At 41.6% G+C, this 21,243-nt stretch overlaps 1 protein-coding gene and 1 long non-coding RNA gene across 4 annotated transcripts in view; one reads left to right on the top strand and one right to left on the bottom strand.

Moving 5' to 3' along the window:
• Positions 1-235: 235 nt before the first annotated feature.
• jcada (junctional cadherin 5 associated a) overlaps positions 236-21,243 on the bottom strand; it is a 33,254-nt gene continuing 12,246 nt past the window's right edge. For 2 of the 3 annotated variants that reach the window (XM_034861881.1, XM_034861882.1), the window contains exons 2-5: positions 18,496-19,050; positions 14,021-14,962; positions 5,488-9,074; positions 236-2,564 (exon numbers count right to left, since the gene is read on the bottom strand). In XM_034861881.1, coding sequence (XP_034717772.1) covers positions 2,530-2,564; positions 5,488-9,074; positions 14,021-14,962; positions 18,496-18,875 — 4,944 coding nt within the window. In that variant the 5' untranslated portion in view covers positions 18,876-19,050 and the 3' untranslated portion in view covers positions 236-2,529. The remainder of the gene's footprint in view (positions 2,565-5,487; positions 9,075-14,020; positions 14,963-18,495; positions 19,051-21,243) is intronic. The other variant, XM_034861883.1, reaches the window with a different exon arrangement.
• The window catches only part of LOC117937742, a 19,909-nt gene continuing 2,923 nt past the window's right edge, over positions 4,258-21,243 (top strand). The window contains exons 1-2 of the long non-coding RNA XR_004655226.1: positions 4,258-4,574; positions 15,725-15,736. This is a non-coding gene — a long non-coding RNA (uncharacterized LOC117937742). The remainder of the gene's footprint in view (positions 4,575-15,724; positions 15,737-21,243) is intronic.

The following is a 21,243-nucleotide window of genomic DNA, read 5'->3' as shown; positions in this document are numbered from 1 at the left end:
GATCTGGCAAACCTGCATAGTGCGGTTATAGCCGGTAGAGAGCTGCAAAGCTAATGCAGATGTGCTGTTCACCCTGTAACGAGTTGATGAACCACTGAAACGGTTTTGGAAACATTATTTTAAGGTACAAAACATTTCTCTAGTATTGCTTAAAATACATGCATCACTTTAAACTTTCTCTTTGCATCAAGTCATGTATAACATTCATGAATGTAACAAAATCAGAGGCAACATGTTTCATGCAAAGACTTTTATTTATTTGTTTATGAACAGTCTGCAGTACTGTACAATAGCACACACTTTTCTCTGTTTCTGATCATCAACACTCAATGATCATTTCAAATATAGACCAACGTTGTGCCTTCAAATAAGTTCCCTTTTACAATAATCTAAAAATACCTTGTTCTGTTTTAAATATGTAGAATACTTTTTTTTTGGGAAAATAAAATATACATTTTATGAAATATAACAGTTGTTTATTGGATAAACTATATAGTACCAAATGCAAATATATCCAAATATGCCTTCTCTCTGTGACTTCTTACGCATTACATGCACAACAAAAAGGAGAAAAAAAAGAAAAGAACAAAAGATGCCGCGCATACAAAAGAAGCTGTACATACTTCTGTATGAAAATAGAAAATATCAAAGCAAGATGTGCACCAATAGTTTATATCATATCATATAGGTTACAAAGAACTTGCAGTACAAAAAGACCTACGAATGGCCAGATAACACTTTACCTGGAACACAGAGGTACGGGTACTGGGTTGGTAACAGGACAGAGACAAAACCTCGCGCTGAGCTTCCACTAGCCCCATCTATGCAAGTCTACAACCACATCCAACTAGGTTCAACATCAAATACTGGAACAAAGAGTGACAGTGTCAAACAAGCAAAGCAGAAGTTGACGTTTTTCGGCTTTGAATTTTGATACTAAGCCCAGTAAATGTAGGTATCTAATGCATAGCATAAAGTTTGGTTTGGTATGTTTTTAATCTTCTTGTATTGCTTCCCCATATGTGAAGTGAGTGTAAACCAATTGCCAGTTAGGCCCACAACACACAAACAACACACTGATATGTCAACACCAAATGATTGAATATTTTCAGATACTGTGAGTATTCCAACAGCAATTTTCTGTACAGCATCAACATTAAGCTTTAATAGCTAAATATTATTATTATTAGTAGCAGTATTATTATTGCCAAAAACAACTCCCACATGTTTTCATTAAAGTCAAAATGAATCACTGTCCAGTTGAAATTAAGATTACGTAAAAACTGACAATACTGGATGTGTTACACACAAATTAATTTCTCCACAGAAACAGTGTGTGCAAGGCACACTGAGATCAATATAGCTATATCTGTTATTTCCCGTCAAAAAATAAGCACTTCTGAAATCACACATGAACTAAGATGTGGACGAATGAAAACCATGGTGACATATAGACTTCTGGTAACGCCACAAAATATAAATTTTCATCTTTAACAGTATGAGAATGAACAAAAAAATAACACTTAAATCAGACCCTTTTGATAAAACGTTACTTATATTGACACTGACGGCGGTGGAGAATGTGGAGGGTGCCAACCGGGAATCCCTCCAAGTGTAATCTCTGAGCATTTGAAGAGATTATCAAGTACTCACTGGTAACATAAAGCCAATAATCTCAGCAGTGCAAGCCTAACACTTGTACCAAAAGGTGGAGCTTTAAAGCAAGCCGTTTAAATGAGATCAGCTCCTTGAAATCATGTCACAAATGTCCCGCGAACGACTACTATATTGCTCTTATAGTGAAACTATTCAAAACCACAGTGTTTCTAATTGCAATCCAGGCTCTCTGAGTACATTCTCTATCACACAAGTATAAGAATAAACAGGGGGTTTCATTATTAGTAATACACCCAAGGACCACACGTTCGAAAATCTAGTCTTTTCTTAACATAGATAAGAAAATATACATTTCTCAGCAATTAAATGATTTAAATTGATGTTTTTATATTCTTAATAAAATCTTATAACTCTTTCTTATTTACATTTGGTGTAGGTTAATACTGATTGTAATGCAATACTGTTGCTTTCTTTCTTTTTTTTTCTTTCTTTTTTTACATGTTACATTTCTTATGTTTGTTGAGCAGAAGCACTTTTACATTCATTTTTCAACACCGAAGCTCAAGAAAGAGCCCAAGTGCATACGGGAATAATGACATGCATTTTTCCGAAAATGAAATTTAAAAAACAAAAAGACAACTTCAAAAGGAGGAAGTCCGCTTGCTTGAGCAACTGAACTTTTAGAGAATGGAAGGACGAGGACGTTGAGGTTGAAAAGGCCTGAAGAATTAGGACCGGCAGGGGGCCTTTATTTGGCTGTAAAAATGCTCTCGCAGCACCAGGATAGTCAGTTCAGTGTAATGCGTAACAATATTGGAAGGGGCACGGCTGACTAAGCGGTGAGGTGGGATGTATGCCTTTGTTGCTGGGGAAAAAGCTGTTATTTTGTGAACAGACAGATTTCCACTGAGGTTACACTCTCTCCACTCGACTGGGGTCATACGAGTCTGATGAGGAAAAGAGAGGAAAGAACAGATAAGACAACACAATCGAAACAAGTCAGAATGGTATTATTAGCTCTTACACAGTTACTCATTGGAGTTTTTGATCATTTGTTAAGCTCAAGGTTGGGGTGGGAAAATGGCATGCGACAGCTATGAGATATGTTTTCTCTCGTTTATTGGTTGTGTCACAGGTGATACCCAATCAGCAGAGATGTGTCTGTAAACTCGTGGTTATAGGCTTGTTTGAGATTAGCTGCGCCTCGTATGTAAAGTGGACAACAGCAGGCGGCAGCAGCTGGGGGCGGTAACAAAAAGCTGCGGTAAAGTCGGACGGTTTCCGGCCCTTTCAGCAGCCTTAAGGCTGAACAGGAAGTGACAAAAACACTCACATCCTGTTAGGTCCGATCCCAATTTAATAAAATGTTTCAAGATCCATATATCAGCTTGTACCCAGTCTCCAGTTATTTTTATTAAGATAAAGTAGCTGTCAAAATTCTCTCCATGTGATCTGTTTATGAAGTTAATAAACACCAGACTATCAGCCACACAACAAGTGGTTTGTACAAAATAAGCCTTTATATTAGACACATAGCTAATAAAATCCCTCCAATTCAAAAACAATAAAAGTTTATGTGAAACGTCATCATTTTGAGTCAATTCTGATATAATCAGCTGTTAGATCAGCTAAGAGTCCAGCGTTTCCCAGCATGCTCTGGTTACACCTGGGTCTCGTGTCTCAAACCTGCGGCCGCCTCGATCTCATGAGATTATCGTTGCCTAGAAATTTGTGTGGAAACCTATTACCTTAAACTGTTTAAGTTTTTACACAAGGTGAAACTTAACAAGTCCATTTGTATTAAAGGTCCCATGGTATGAAAATTTGACTTCATGAGGTTTTTAACATTACTATGCGTTGCCTCAGCCTGGCTATGGTCCCCCAGGGACCCTCTCTCCCCTCCTCAAAAGCTACAGACACCAAAATTGCATATACAAAGGAAAGCTCATTCTGGGACTGGGACGTCAATATGGTATTTGGGGACCACTAAGGTCTATATAAAAGAGACTTCACATACAGTGTTAGGGGAACACAAAGGTCTATATAAAAGAGACTTCACATACAGTATTAGGGGAACACTAAGGTCTATATAAAAGAGACTTCACATACAGTATTAGGGGACCACTAAGGTCTATATAAAAGAGACTTCACATACAGTATTAGGGGAACACTAAGGTCTATATAAAAGAGACTTCACATACAGTATTAGGGGAACACTAAGGTCTATATAAAAGCATCCAAAGAGCACCATGTCATGGGACCTTTAACACAGAGCAGTAAGTTTATGTAGTAGACAAATCAAGTTTACATTATTATTTACTATCAAAAATCATTAGCAAACTTAACATATTTATGTTAAAATATAGTATATAAAAAACACTAGGCTCTACGAAGAGTCTATTCTTATAGATATATATTTTCTTTATTACTATATAGTTTCAAGAGCAACGTATCCAATACTGCAGTTCCAATGAATCAAAAAGAGCAAAAAATTAAAGATAGTTATTTTCCTACATACTCTCCACGGATCTCACTGCCCAGAACTATCAGGCTGCATCCGGGCCTCGGTCATGGTGCAACAATACATGTAAATCAACAACTAACACTAAATCAAGCAAAACTAAAACCCATATGCTGTAATAAGAATAAACACCCCAAACAATAACAGAACATCATTAAAACACACTTTAACTAGGACATAAACCATTCAGAAGATATAGTTTTTTCCCATGAGCCTTTGCACTGCTTGAGTGCAGAACAGTTAAAATGACCCCACCCGTCCCTGCATATATATCCCTTAGTTATCGCTGCTATATATGATCTGTGTACTACATACTTAAGCTGATTAATATAAACAACTAATGTGATTTAATTGGGAAGATGGTTTTTAACAAAACATGAAATAATAAGAAGTGACCACTAAAAAGTTTAATTACAACAAAATTTGGGTTTACAGTGTTATGAGATGGATATCAATTAGCGATGTAATACAACACTTAACTCATAATTCAATACTAATCACGATTTTAAGTTCACCATTCGAGTTTCTCCTTATTTGTTTTAACAGAATGCCAATTATCTAAAGTATATTATTTATTAACTGTGCAAAATAGCATTTGGGTCCTCTTATCAGAAGTGCAACTGAAATAGTATTTTAACTTTAATAATAAAAATAATTAAGATTAAGGAAATGCTGGTTTATTGATAAGGCCATATGGTTACATTCAAATTACTTAAAATGTAGTAGTAACTTATAACACCAATGTCTTTTTTACCAGTTATTTGCTGTTAAATGAAAAAAAGAAGAAATACTACGTGGCAGAAGGGTATTTTACAACAACATTGACACAACAAAAGCATACGTAGCAACACCCAAACGGACAGTCTACTCTGTGTCTTTAGCTGCAGACTGTTGTAAGTCCCGCTGTTGGAATTATTTCCAGTAAAATATCAAACTTTACACCGTTTAGCTGGCAGCATTTTGACAGTGTTTAGGCCAGCTAATGTTACTCGCTAATGGTAGGCTTACATTACCTGCTGTATGTTAACATAGCGTCACACCCTAGGCTGTTGTATCGCAATTCTTTACACATTTAAATTGATTTTTAATCAATTCAAGGTGCATATTTACATCGTTTCAACTTACACTCAGAAGAAAAGATAATAATATTTCCAAAAACATTGAACTATCCCTTTTAACTATAGACTCACAATCACTAATGCTAATATCCTTATTATATCCTAATAGAAGCTGAAGGTTCTAACCCTCCCCTTTGGTCACGACCAATAAATTAATTCATAGAATGACGCTGCTTCACTTTGAAGGCCGAAAAAAGCATATGATTATTCTGTTAATTCCTCTGTACCCACCTGAGACAGAGAGCATCTCCTCATCCTCCATATTCGAGGGACCACAGGTCCCAGTGCTAAAGCTCAGAGGCAGTGTTATTTCTCTCTTGGGAACACTGCGAGGTTTAGGAAGCAAAGGAGGCTTCTGCAGCCTGGTGCGCTGCATTGGTTTGGGCAACTTTTCTCTGCCAGCGTCTTGTGTCGCTTCCGCTCTGCTAATCTCGACTGTATGATGTCCATCTTTTATCTCCTTCAAAGGCTTTTCTTTGCCATCCTCCACAATTTTCAGCTCCACCTCTCCCTCTGATTCATCTGTTCTTAATTTGCCATCTACTTTTTTACTCCCTTCATTTCCTGCTTTTAGTGCAATCTCAACATGCATCTCTTCTGCCTCCTCTTCATGTCTTTGCTCTTCCTCACATATCCCTTTATTTGCTTCTTCTTTAAGTTTACAGTCTTCTTCAGGATCTCCCAGTTTGTCATGTGCTTCTGGGTTATCCTCCCCCTTTTCTCCTTCTTCCTCCAGTTTCTTATCCTCTTCCTCTTCTTGTTGCTCCACAACTTCCTCCTTTGTCGCTTCCTGATCTTGACTCTCCCCTCTGTCACCATCCCTATTCTCAGAATCAACTTCTCCTCCAGACTCGGAACCTTTGAGGCTGAGGTGCCTTATTCGAGACACTGAGTCCAGCTCTTTCAGACGGGCCATTCTGTCTGGGGTTGACCTGCCCAGAGATGAAGCAGACGAAGAAGCGGAGGAGTTTAGCTTTTCTTGCAAAGATTCGATTAGTTTGCATGGTCCACCTCTCCCCCTCCTCTCCACATTGCACATGCTAAGTGCTAGCTCGTCATCAGGAGTGACAGGGAGGGATAGGGGAAGCTTATGAGGTGGGAACTCGGGCAGATCCAGTACCAGCAGGGACGGAATCTCAGTATCCTCGTTATTTTCACTATTGCTGTGGTTGCTGCTGTGCTTTTGTCTGTCTCCTTTTTCGTGGTCCACTACTGATTCTGTCCCCTTGACCTCCTCTGACTCTGCTCCCTGGATAAAGGACTTATCTTTGACTTGCTCACACTCTCCTATCACCTGCTGTGTCCCTTCCTCTGGACTTTGTAGTTTCTCAACTACGGTGGTATCCATATTGTCCTGGTTGTCCTCGGACTGTTTGTCAGCCACACCCAAGGCCTCCACTGGAACAGCAATACCCAGAATTCTGGCAGCCCTCTGTTCGATGGACTCATTTTCAGGTATACCTTTTGCGTATTTAACCTCATACAGGTTGCTGAGGTCCTCTGCAGGTAAAGAATTGGCTTTCTCCAGAATCAGTAAGTTCTCTAGATGCTTGTCTGCAATGGTTGACTCATTCTTGTAGATCAGAGGCTCAGAAATGGCGTATCTCCCATTGCCGCCATCATCATCATCCTTCAAGGCAAAAGAAACCCCCCTGGTCAGCCTGGTGATATGTGAAGAACCCTCTTTTTGAGGTGATCTGCTGCCTTCACTCCTGGTTCTACAGATGCTTAAATTCACCTCACCCCTGAATGGTGGAACATTGTCTGTTTTAGCCTTTCTCTCAGTCTCGACCTCAACTTGAAGTTCTTTATTTGAATTGTGCTCTGGGCTACCACTATTTTTAACAAGTGCTGTCCTGCTCTCCCACAAGAGTAGCGCTGACTGACTAAGCTCCTTATGATTGAGCAAAGGGGGGACTGAGAGAGAGCGCTGCATTGGCTCCCCAGGACCACCAGGAGTCTCTGTGTAAACGGTTAACCCTACATCCCTCAGCAAGGACTCTTGAGGCACTGGGATGTCCTGTCTATAGAGCCGTTTTGACTCATTGTGTGGGGGTAGTAAGGGCAGGAGGCAACTGTCTCTGGGGCCGGGTTTGGAAAGTATGGATAGCTCATTTGTTGGTGTTATGTTGTTAGCCTGAATTCTGGAGAAAGCACTCTTCGTGTCCATGGAGTCTAGATCAGCGGTAGAAGCAAAGGACTTTGATCTGACTTTTAGGTTGTTGGGTTTTTCTATGTGCATTGGTGGAAGACTTATTGCTTCCCTGCCTGGTTCTGGACCAGCAGTGAAATGTGCTCTTGATTTACACTGATCTAAAATCTTATTCACCCCATCTATATCGTCAATGCAGTGACCCACATTGGGTCTCTTGCTGATTGTGTCTTCCATCTCCTTATTAATGGTCTCCAGTTCACCAATGGCATCACAGGGTCGTCGGTTCACTGGCTTTAAGAGAAACTGCCCAAAGCTCACTTGCTCAGTACTCTCCGGGGGACTGGAGTTGCTCTTCCTGGGGGAGCATGGCTGCTCTCCCTGTTCCTGGGCCTTTGATGGAGAGAACGGGTCTTGTTGAGAGGGTAGAAGGGATGCCGGTTGTGTTGGGCTGAGGCTAAGACGGGAGAAGGCGCTATTGCTGGAGGGATGCAGGTTTTTCTGGCCTGCCATGGGGTAACCATAAGAAGAGCTACTGTCTGTCCCCACACCACTGTCTGTGGTTGTGTCTGAGACAGACTGAACAGGCTCTTGTCTGCCAGGAGGACTCTGAGGCTCTGGAATTTTCACCACTGTCAAAGGTGAGCCAGTCTGTGTTTCCTGGTTTCGGTACTGGTTTCCAGGCCAGGACCCTGCAGAGCACAACTCTTTGTCTTCGCTGGCTTGAAGTGCCCAGGCATCTATTATCTCCTTCCTTAGAGGAGCCCTCTTGTAGTTCCTCATTGAGGAGGTGCTGCTGGTGTGAAAGTGAGAGTATTGGTGTTGGATGGGCATCTCATTCACTGACCTGCTCCGTATGTTGGGGCTCTCTTTGAGGCCTACAGCAAAAGTGTTTGTGTTGTTGACAGTCAGACTTGCCATTGTTTCATTGTTGTTCTGATCTGCTGCTAAGTCTTTGCTAATGTTAGTTGGTGTGTGAACAGGGACGGACACAAGGCAGAAGATGGTCTCGCTCACTCTTCTCTTAGTGTTCTCTGGCCCTGAATCTGGGACAATTTTCTTCACTTGTGTGATGGTTTCTGCAAAGACCTGATATGAGCTGGATCCCTGGCGAGAAGAACTTCTTGGAAATGGGGCCTGGAAGGCTGAAGAGGAAGATGAAGGAGAACGTTGGTTTTTGGAATATCTGTTGTTGCAGTTTTGGTCAGTTGCTGGGAAGTTATCGACAGCCTCTTTGTGCAAATCAGTGTGCCACCTGTTATTGTCATTGTCGAAGTCGCTAGAAGACGTCTGGTTAACATCATCGGCCAGTTTGGCAGCGATGAAAGGCCCCAATGGTGGGGGCAAAAAGGCACTGTCGTTGGTTACAGGCTCCGACACAGTGACGCTGGGAAGCTCGTTGCGGATGTGCCGGATCTTGTCAGCATCCGTCAGGGAGTTGCCACCCAAGGCTGAGGATATATGGCGGATGCGGGGGTCATCAAAGGGGATATATTGGATCCCTCCACCGGGGTGCTCCTTGGTAGTATACACAGGGTAAAGCTGCTTCTGGCTGGACATGCTCCTTTCTCTCTGGGGATCCGGCCAGGAACCACCTGGATGTCTGGTGAACCAGTGAGATCCATCTGGAGCCATTTGTATCTGCTGGTACAAATCCCCTCTGTACCTAGGAGTAAAAATAAAACACTGTTTTGTCTTTATCTAAGCAACAAGGACTTCAACAAGACAAAATGGAATAAACAGAGAGTTATAATAATTCAACTGAAAAACCCAGGAAAACTGGGTAGGACTTTCTGGCTCAGTACTAAAAATAGGAATTACTTTGTGTCAATAGGTAATTATACATCTGAGCATACAAATATGACGTGCGGAGTTCCTCAAGGCTCTATTCTGGGGCCTCTTCTGTTTAACATATACATGCTCCCTGTCATGGGGCTAGCCCATGCCTTCATGTAAAGCTGGGGTAGCATGTGGTATCATGCTAAGCTAACCTTTCTATGTCCAGTAAATGGGAATGGTTATTGTGAGCAGTAGCAATGGGTTTGTCATTTTATTTCAGTACTTGTCAAACGACTAAGAATTATGTTTGGATAAAAGCAACACATACAAAATTCAGTTCAAGTAATTTATTTTAGTTTCATTCACCTGTCTCATTGCAAGCAGGGGTTGGATTGGCAAACAGGAAGTGATAGATTCTGGAGTAATTTATAGAGGGGAAGATCTGGAATGGCCCAAGTGTCAGCCAGTCCAGAGGGGTGTACAGAATGTCTACAGTTTTGTTGGGAGAACTTGTTCAGCATGTAACATTTTATTCTTGATGTTATTGTTGATATAGCGTGTAGTCATGTAGCCATAAAGGTTTGGGAATGCTGAATTAACACAATAGGGTTTGATTGATTTCCAATTAACTTTGGTTTGTCTTGTAGGAGGGGCTTCTGCTGTAAAGGAGAGAGGCTGACGCTCATCTAGAGATCAACAACTTGGGCAAGGAAGAGTGCAGTTGCTAGGGCCCAAACAGTCCGGGCCTGATTTAGGTTTTTATTATTTTGTTTGATATTAGTTGGTATTTAGTTTTCATGTTTTGTTTATTTTTTTTTATTGTTTTTTCAATAATTCATTCTGGCAATGCTGCATTACCTTGTGACTACTGAAGAAATAAATCAAGTCACCAGGTGGAAAACTCCAGAGTCCATTCCTCTTTCTTCCACTATGGGGCTAAACCTTACACTCCCACTGGCCCAGATTATGGAGAACAACAAAATAAATTACCATAGTTATGTGGACGACACACAGATTTACGTAACCTTATCGCCACGGGACTATAGTCCAGTACAAAAACTGTGCATCGAACAAATTAACGGCTGGATGTGCCAGAACTTTCTGAAATTAAATGAAGGAAAAACTGAGGTGGTTGTTTTTGGAGCAAAAGAGGAACGATTAAAAGTCTGCGCTCAGCTTCAAACAACAATGTTAAAAACAACAGACAAAGCCAGAAATCTTGGTGTAGTCATGGACTCAGACCTGAATTTTAACAGCCACATTAAGACAACTACAAAGTCAGCCTACTATCACCTTAAGAATATATCAAGGGTTTAAGGACTTATGTGTCAACAGGACTTGGAAAAACTGGTCCATGCTTTCATCTTCAGTAGACTTGACTACTGTGACGGTGTCTTTACAGGTCTCCCTAAAAAATCTATCAGACAGCTGCAGCTGATTCAGAACGCTGCTGCTCGAGTCCTCACTAAGACCAAGAGACTGGATCACATCACTCCAGTTCTGAAGTCTTTACACTGGCTTCCTGTGTCTCAAAGAATTGATTTCAAAGTACTTTTGCTAGTTTATAAATCACTTAACGGTTTAGGTCCAAAATACATTTCTGATCTGCTACTACACTATGAACCATCCAGACTTCTCAGGTCATCTGGGACAGGTCTACTTTCTGTCCCCAGAGTCAGAACTAAACAGGGTGAAGCAGCTTACAGTTTCTATGCTCCTCATATCTGGAATAAACTCCCAGAAACCTGTAGATCCACTGCTACTCTCAGTTCTTTTAAATCAAGGCTGAAGACCTTTCTTTTTGATGCTGCCTTTCTTTAAATGACTGCTCATTTCTTTAAAATTCTTATGCTGCACTGTAACTTTTATTCTTGTGTTTTATGCGTCCTAATGTTTCTATTTTGTTTTTAACTGTCTATTCATGTGTTTTATCGGTTTTTAATGCTTATGATTTTTAACTGTTTGTACTTGTGTTTTATCATTTTAACTGATTTTATGTAAAGCACTTTGAATTGCCCTGTTGCTGAAATGTGCTATACAAATAAAGCTGCCTTGCCTTGCCTTGTTGTCGACACTGATTTTTTTGTTATTGTGTTTTTTTTAATAAGGTCTATATTTTTTTATATAAGTTTGTATTTTTATTTATCAGAACTTTAATATATTCTGATATTCCTCTGTTCTGTTGTGACGATATAACAAATTATTATCATATTGTTTTAGTGAGAACTCATAAATAACTACAAACAACTAATGTTAGGGAAATCGGTTTAAGTTTTTTAACGCGTTTTCTGGATTTGTTGTTGAATATATATTGGCCGAAACTTTTCTATTAACCAAATAATTGTATTTATATTGGCCTTAAAAATCCTTTATCGGTCGGGCTCTAATAATGATAATGCAAAACCAAAGGTTGGCTCTTACACACTCAGGGCCAGATGTACGTACATTTGCAAATGTAGTGTTATCAGCAGCAAGGCCAACCCGCAGAAAGCGCAAGCTGTGATACATTGGGTAATCAGCACCTTTTTCTGACCATTATACCGTAAATTGTGCTGTAGCAAAATGTTGACTACTTGTGCTATGATACGGCTGAGTGGTATATTCCCACTGCTGGTTACTGGTGGAAATTATCCTGAAGCCAATATTTGTAATGCAGAAAGGAGTTTAACTACTGCTGGAGTGGAATGTGAACGCTGAGAGATTCAATGTCATCTTTTTCAACTGTAATATCGCTTGGCTGCTTAATCTGTAACGCTTAATGATTTTGTGTTCACTCAACTGAAAAAAGTGGGATCCTTGCAACAAAAATATGTCTATGTCTTTGTCTTGCTTGGATTACTGCTGCCATTTCACCAGGAGGCATAGAGTGGGGCTCGAAAGTTAGCACCCCAGGTAAAACTTTGTCTAATGTGCATAAAGAAGCCAAGAAAAGATGTAAAAATATCCAAAAGGCATTAAGTGACAGATTACACATTTGTATAATATGTCACAAAAAAGTCAGATTTTATTTCCATCATTTACACTTTCCAAATAACAGAAAACAAAAAAATGGTGTCTGCAAAAGTTTGGGCACCCTGCAGAGTTTCTAGCAAGCACCCCCCTTTGGAAAGCTGAGACCTGAAAGTGTTACGGATTGTTCTCAGTCATCGTTTGGAAGACCAGGTGATGTCAATCTTAAGGTTTTAAATGCCCAGACTCATCTGACCTTGCCCCAACAGTCAGCACCATGGCTTCTTCTAAGCAGTTCTCTAGAAAACTGAAACTGAAAATAGTTGACGCTCACAAAGCAGGAGAAGGCTGTAAGAAGGTAGCAAAGCATTTTCAGAAGCAAATATCCTTTGTTCAGAATGTAATTAACCCTTGTGTTGTCTTCCGTTAACCATGAACTTGTCCTTCCAGGTCAAAATGTCTATGTCTGTAATGTCTGTAATTGTAATGTCTTATAAACATTTATTTTGTGCTTTTCCGACGTTTTTTTCACTTTTTCTGATTTATTTGTTGCTTTTTCCATGCGTTAGGAGCATTTTTTGAAAACATGACCTGGTTTAATAATAGGTTTTCCACTTATTCTTGAAATTCATGTTCAACACACCTCATTTCTATAAAATTATACATATGTTTTTGGTTAAAAAGAAATTACTGTTTTTAAACCAAAAAAAAAAAGAATTCAAATGCCATGACAATAAATAAAACACCCCAAAAAAATTCAATGCAAGTAATCATTCATTTTACCTGACGAATGTTGGATGGAATCATCCCTGTTATTTTTGGGACAAATATGTTGAAAGAAATTCATATTTCTGACATAAAACACTTTGAAAAGGGTTAATTTGACCCAAGGACAACACAAGGGTTAGGAAATGGCAGTCGACAGGAGCACTGGAAGTTAAAGCAAGAAAAATATCAGACAGAACAGCTTGCAGGATTGTGAGAAAAGACAGTCCAAAGCCACGTTTGCACGACTTCACGATCCATGCAAAGGTACGTTTGGAGAAGAAAGGGCACAGAATTGAATGAAAAGAACCTCTGCCCAACTGTTAAGCATGCTTTGGGGTTGTATTGCAGCCAGTGGCACAGGAAACATTTCACGAGTAGAAAGAAAAATGGATTCAATAAAATTTCAGCAAATTTTGGACGCTAACTTCATGCCATCTGACGTTAACTTGATGCCATCTTGATGCACCCTGTAGAGTTAATACAAGGTATAAACTTTTGCAGACGCCATTTTTTTGTTTTCTGTAATTTTGAAAGTGTAAATAATGAAAATAAAATCTAACTTTTTGTAACATATTATACGAATGTCTAATCTGTCATTTGATGCCTTTTGGAGATTTTTCCATCTTTTCTTGGTTCATTTATGCACATTAGTACAAATTCTTAACTGTGGTGCACAAACTTTCAAAACCCACTGTATGCAATTACACCTATTTTTCTAGAGGCGCGCATGCATGGGAGGTTTTTGTACATACCACGGAACACATAATTAAGTGCACTTTACGCTTCCCTTCAATCTCTTTATGGGAAACTCCCGCCTTCCCCTTCACCCTCCCATGAATGCATATTCATGACACGGAAAAGCACAATTTGCCATTTTCTAATCCTGCGACTGTCTGAGCTTTTACCTCAGTGCTTCCTGTTTGTACATACATGCTTTTACGCGCACGTTGCACAACAAATAAGCCTGAAGTGGCCGCAAAAGCGATCATCGGGCCATCAAGTACATCGAGCCCTCACAGTATGGAATTTAAACTGTAAATGTAAATATACAGCTAATTAATTAATGTGAAAGGGACAACTGTCTAATTTGGGACAAAGAAAAAAAAAAAGATTTACCTGTAGTCAACAGCAATTTCACCATATCCCCGGCGCCCCATTCCCATTATAGGAGCTCTTTTATAGGATGGGGGAGGGATGTATCCTGGAGGTCCAGAGTCCTGTGCAAAATAGTCCAGTGTAGGGTCACCTGTCCTTGATATTGGAAGTGGTGTTCTGTCCCTAGCCTGAGGAATCACTGAGTCTCTCCCGGACAACATCTCACAGCTTCCCCTGATCTGCTGGTGCATTTCATAAGAGGGAGGTCTCGGGGGTCGTGTGAAGCGGGGCTTTGGGGTCATTAAGAGTTGGTTGGCGCTGGCCGGCCTGCCATTCTCTGGCCAGCGGGGTGCCCTGTAAAGGTCGTGGTGTGACAGAGGGTGACCATTGACCCGCCTGTACAGTTCCAGGCCGGATGGGTCTATGTCCACATATTGCAGGCTCTCAGGCTGCAGCATCCTGGGCAGGGACTGGGATTTGGCTTTGGTCCTGGGATGGACTACCATACCCTCTGGTGTCCTGGCTTGGAGCCGCTGCTGCTCCTGTGCCCAACGCTCACCCTCACTCTGTGACAGCTGGCGGCCAAAGCTCACAGCTGGACGCCACTCATCTGTCCCCAGGCTCTGGCATTTCCTCTCACTCGCCATCCTCCAATGATGGAGAGCAGCTTCCCTCTCTTGAGAGCGGGCCTGAGCCTGGATCTGGGCCTGAGCCTGCACCTGAGCCTGGGCCTGGGCTGCCCAGCGCTGCCTCTCCTGAGCTGCCCTCTGACACTCCTCCGCAGACAACTCTTGGCCTCTTGCTTGTTGAGACCCCTCTGGCCTTCCGTAATTTACATGGCTTCCTCCATGGGTCTCTCTGAGGTCAGCATAGTCCAGCAGCACAGCAAAGTCCTGGCCTCGTCTCCTCCAGTAGGACACATCCTTGGACTGTGACTGAGGACCTCTGGTGCCATCACAGAACCTGTGAGGAAACACACGCAAATAAAGTTGTCATCATGCTAAAACGGTTAAATCAAAGTGCTTGTTGGATGGTTGAATTGCGTCTGAAACACCCTCCCCCTGCATGTTTCCCACATTAGAACTGGGTTTTTGTAACCATCTGACAAGCAAGCCCAGTTAACAGAGCGATTGGCCAGGTGTGCAGAGGCAAGTACAGTTTGAAAGCTCTTTTTTTCCATTCTTTACATAATTATTTCTGTCCCTTTTTGTCTTCAACCCTATAACTTCCTTCCATAAAAGACTGAACCAAAGTGTCTACTTGTATCCCTGTTTGTGGTCGAGGATGGCAGGCTATACTTGGAACAGCTAAACACTTTTGCCTCCAGACATTGGCAGTCTCAAATTTACGCACTATGCAGGTCAGTACGTGGTGCACAAAGTGGACTGCCTGTTAGTGCAATAAAGTAAGTGCGCGGTTGGAGACACACTACATGTGTCATGCAAACCCTTTTATTTTAAGCACAACCCGATCTTTAAGGTCCTTTGGTTTGTATCTGATTTAGAGATGCAATGTGGTAAGCTACTCACAATGGAAATGTGTGAGCAAAGTTATTGGCACTAAAATAGCATTAAAGCATTAAAATAATCAAACCCCTGAAATACAATAATTTAGGATCCTCAAATGCCAACAAATAGATACAATTATGAGAGGAAAATAACCACTAACAGCCTAATATAAAAAAAACTTTACCCACTAGATGGAGACAGATGACCATGAGTAGAGGTGCAGTGTCTGGTAATTGGGATTTTCTATGGGGCATCATGAGCAAAACACACAATGATGCACTGTGGCTGTTAGTCGCCGATGTCCTCCAAGACAGATCAACAATTTAGAGGACGTTTCATTGACAATCTTTGTATTGCACTGTACTTGCACTACTAATCTTGAGAAAATGCGCAGAATTTCTCTCAACCAGCGTAAGGAAAACTCCCATATATCTCGGAGAGGATGTTAGATGGCAGACCTGATGGGCAACAACAAGATGCAATGGGTCTCTGCATACAGTCTGATCATTTTAGGTTATTTGTGGAGTGACTGACTGACTGAATGAAAACGCAAACCAGACGCAAGCACATGTGTACGGCCCCTCGAGCCCAGGCCACTGAGTGTCCTTGACATTTCCATCCATGATCGTCACTGTCCAGAGATGTTTGCTGGGGGGGGGGTTAGCTATGCCAATCTGCTGGATTTGTGGGCATCTTATGTAAGATGAGTTACCATCATTAGCCTAATTGGGTCTAAGTAGCACTGCCTAATGGGAGTGCCAAGATAGGCCTGTTCCTTATCTAAACTAAAGCTGCCAGGCAAAAAGGATTTCGATGAGAGGGAAAAAAGAAGGATGAACAAATAACAGACTGAAATCGCAGAACATATGTCTTAGCAATTCCCACATTCCCAATAGAATGCTCTGATAGCGCTGGCAAAGAAGCAGCACAAAAATGCGGATTAACCATCTCAAAGAATATAACGGAAAGGGAAGGGAAAAAAACACAAGCACTGGCATTATACAAGGTCATTGGACTATTTTCAGATACTATGTCACTGGCTGGTGGCAAAAAGGATTAGGAGGGAAAAAAGAAAGTCGGACTAACAAAATGTAAGAAAAAAAGGAGAAAAAATCTGCCTAATTGTGTGGACATTGGAACAGCTGTATTGACTTTGTCTCAGTTACAGCAGACTAACCCCCCAGAACTGGTGCAAATAGGCAAATTAAACAATCCTGTTTATTTCAAGAAAAAAACAGATTGGCTGCAGCCAGGCAATTTTTCTGGAAATATGATACGTTCTAGCAGTCCCTACCCAAGAGGCTTTCAATTGCATAACTCCAGACTAAGCTAAATATAGCCTATCATTCATATACATATTTAAATACACCCTATATGAATCTTCTATTATTGATGAGGCATGTGTTATATAAGCAGGTAAAATACTTAAAAAACAGTGGAAGCCAGTTACATTAGTTATGATTGGGAGTAGAAAGGGGAAGACTCACTAACCTGGCAACCTGCGTGTGTAAGATTGGGCATGCTCAAATGGGGCACATAGGTTTACCCCAAAGCTGTTTTGATTACAACTCCAAGATCCCATGTGGCAGATTAAGACTCCAGCACACACTTTCCCTCCTCCCCTGCCCACGACTTGATTGGGAAGAAGACGAGAAAAAGGGAATAGAGATGAACTGAGAGGAAGTTAAACACCAGGGGAAATACAGACGCAACAGAGAGACGGCTGGAGGGACTGAGCAGCAGTGTTGGGCAGTTCCATTTCAGATTGCCAAGCAAAATCCCCACACAAAACTACTTTATGGGGTATTTAATTTCATTACTCTGCTCCATCAAAGCACCATAACAATTAGGGCTGTAATCTCCCAGTTGAGTAGTCGATTTATTGGTCGACATGTTTTGGCTCGACCAAAATTCTGACTGGTCGATGTTTTGCTGTATTATTTCATCAGGTGGAAGCATAGACCATTACGGTCTATGGGTGGAAAGCACTAATTGCTAATGGGGGTGTTTTCAGAGCACCCCTGTTGCACAGGTAACAGTCTATCTTCAGAACACCCCCCTTGTTTTCAACCTACTGGGGACAGACTGAAGAAAGAACTAGAAAGCCTTGTTTTAGTGGTTTGCAGAATATTTCTTTAATTGTGAGTGTTTAATTTACAGTCAGTCTTCCTCTGCCATGTTAAAGACATCGCCAGTGTGGCAGCATTTTACAAAAATAGATAACGGTAAAAAGTTGAATGCAAAGTTTGCTAGTAACAGTTTGCATATCGCAGCTCAACTTCAAACATGGCATATCACTTAAAAAAGGTAAGCTAACCTGTCTGCGTTAGGCTGCCCTGTCTGTTTTGAGTAGACTATACGAACATATCAGAATTGGAATATTTCATAGTCTAATAATCGTTAACTTCCGGCACACCCACCCGCAACGGTAGCGTTCCCCAGACCCCCCCTGACCCCGCTGGATTTTAAGCCTCTACCATCCAAACGCAAAAATAATATCACGGAAGGAATTGTCGACTTAATTGCTCAGGATATGAGGCGCCGCCAGCATGCCGCACCATCACGCAAAATGTGAGGGACTCAAAGAGAAAGTTTCAGAGTTAATACAACACCGCGAGGCACTGGGCGCTGTCAGAGGCAACAGACAAGTGGCATTTCAGTGCAAAATAATAAGGTCAAAAATGATTCAATATACTGCAAAAAACCTACGAGAACAATTACTGCGGGACAGTACGGTTAATTAATCTTGCATTTTTTCCACCCCTCCGCACCGCACCCCCCACCCCAGTCAATTTTTAGTCAAAATTTTCACGACTTCAGTCGACCAAGATTTTCTTTTGTTGATTACAGCCCTAATAACAATGAATGACTTTGTCATTTATCAATAAAAGATTGAGGACAACCATAAGCAGGATAGCACATGCAAACAGGTCACTCAGAAAGAAGCGCATCACCTGATCTCAAGGTACAGCACAGACTATATCTTACCCGCTGTCCGAGGTCAGCGACTCTCCCAAGGAGTGGGTGTCAATTTGGCCCCGGCCCTCGCCATCCCGCCTGGACAAGCTTCTGTCCCTGGGTTCATTGTTGTTGTTGTTGGGACAGCTGCTGCCATATGCTTGAGGCGGCCTGGATCCACTACCGTTCCCAGAGGGCATTCCAGGACCTCTTTCATACCCGTTCACCGTCCTGGGGCCGGGCCTGTTCTCCAGGATTTCATGGTGTTTGCTGTAGGATGGCAGCGAGGACGAGGGAGCCTGGCGGGATGATGATACGAGGGCTGGGGTAGGGGTGGAGGAGGAGGAGGAGGCGGTATGCTTGGGCAGCTTGTATCCATGAGAGATGAGGAGGTCCTCCACGCTGTACATGGTCGCATTTGTTTATGCTGGTGTGTTTTCTTTTTGTTCCTCTCCACGCTTTTTTGTTTTTGTTTTTATTTTGACAGAAAGAGAGAGGAAGGCAGGTCGGTTGTCAAGGCGTCTCTGTTTCTTCCCTACGTGCAGCGGCAGGATCACCGGCACAGCTGCGCAGCTGAGGCCATCACTGGGAAAAAAGAGAGAGAGAGGGGGACGACATAAGGAGACAGAGAAAAGAAGGTGACGCTAAAACCATTACACCCAGTACCCGTGTCCAGATTTTTGTCAAGGGTTGTAACCCATATGGACAGTTGGGAGGACAAAAACAAACAAAGAAGACCCCCGAAAACCCACGACACAATCAAGATCACCTGCCTTTCGAGCAGCCTGTCCCCCCTTCTCTCTTCTTCAGTCCTCCTAGCAACAACACTCTTTCCATCTTACTCGGAGATTACCGGCGCCAAACACAACCATGTCTAGAATTGAGGAGGAGGGGGACGTAAACAAACACCCTCAAAAGGAAACCCTAAATAGCAAGATGTTCAACGACAACAAGAGTTTCAGAAGGCTGCTGGTGCTGCAGTGAAATGCCACTGTTAACAGTGGGCTCCCTGTACACTTCCATTCAGTAGGCTGGAAGGGAACTGTTAGCAGCCAACCACTGCTCATGTATTGCATCAATGAGGCAACTGGGGGATTGTATTCCTCTCTGACATTCATCCTTTCGCATCCTTTCTCTTGACATCTTTTCTTCATCTCAAAGATATTTTCTGGGTTAGGATTTTAATATTTGACCTTAAACTAATTTAGCCTTGGATGAGAGTTTGTACATTCAGTACTGCCTTAATTTCTGAATCCTAAGACATGCACAGTTTAAATCAATATAAAAAGTATAGACTAAGCAATATCAAAAGGAACTAAGCAAATGATTCAACGTGTTCCATGCCCCCTCTTCTCGTGTGTGTGTGTGTAAAGCTCCAATAATTAGCAGATAAATCGATCAACAGAAAATCGATGGGTTATGTAATTTTTCGTAGGCAAAAATGTCAACAATGTAATAGTTCCTGATCTTCAAATGGGATTTTTTGTTTCCTTAGTCCTCTGTTATGGTCAACAGAATATAATCAGTTTTTTCTTCTCTAGGGATAACACAAGCCACAAAATGATGGGATGGAAATCCTCCACGATTTGCTTGCATTTTATAGACGTCACAATACTTAAAGCTATAGTGCGTAGTTTCTGTTGCCCCTATGAGGAATTCTAAGTAATGATAAACTGTCAGTGCGTCCACATGATAAAAGCCCTCCGTAATCGCAAACAAGCCCCCACCCCTCCTCCACACAGTTGCTGGTAGCCAAGGAGGACATGGAGGATTGAACAAACATGATGCACTCTTCAGAAGAGGTAATTATCTACATAGCCATACTGAGAAATCGAGAGTTGTGGGGAGCTGATAGTCTTAGTTAGCTTTGTAGCAACTCATTTGGCAATGGATGGAATATAAAAAACGTTCATTGATATCAAAAGGTTACTCACTAAACTTTAAACAGAGAGACAGACACACACACACACACACACAGAATGGAATGAAATAATTTCCAAACTAATCAATAATAGAGAATCTGTGTTTTGATGTGTTGACAAGCACTAATGCTGTACGTGTTTCAATTAAGCTTGAAAATAGAATAAACAACCCAGGTAACATTTTCAATGCAGGAGTTCTTCTTGTAACAGAGTATTTTTACAGTGTGGTAGTAGTACTTGTACTTCAGTAAAGGATCTGAATATTCTTCCGTGGCTGATTGCCTGCCACCCATGCTGTCCCTCTGCTCCCCTTCCTTCAAGTGACACTGACTAAACTCAATGACTTTTGCGTTCTGCAGAAAGAAAGAAAAATGACCTTAAGTATTAGTATCAAGGACTGATGAAGAATTGCATTGACAATACCCAGGATGCATCTGCTCATGATGTAACGCCATTGATGAAGTCATGCTTGCTGCCTTGTCAAAAGGACAGATGTTGCTGCAGCCCACTTATTCAATACTCTCCACTGGAGCAGACTGCCAACAACCTGGCTGTCCTTAATAAGAAATGGCTTTCCGGAACAGCAGTGTGAGACTCCTAGCCAGAATCAAATACTGTTCAGACAGTTTAAAAGCCAATCACACTACGATTGTTTATTGGCATGGCCAAATTGCTTGTTTTCAGTTCTGAAAATCCGACGGCCTGACACAGCCTCGCCGAAATGTATTCAGCTGCAAACAGATTAGCATTTGTTTTGCTTAGCATTTGTTTAGCCATGGTAGTCCCATAGAGATGACAAAATCCATCTATGAAAGGGGTCCTGACTCAGAAGGCAGCATCACTACCCCTCTCTGTT

Source organism: Etheostoma cragini, chromosome 22 (assembly GCF_013103735.1).
Source record: "Etheostoma cragini isolate CJK2018 chromosome 22, CSU_Ecrag_1.0, whole genome shotgun sequence".
Lineage (NCBI taxonomy): Eukaryota > Metazoa > Chordata > Actinopteri > Perciformes > Percidae > Etheostoma > Etheostoma cragini.
The sequence above is the reverse complement of the archived record's forward strand: the minus strand, read 5'-3'. Positions and strand labels throughout refer to the sequence as shown.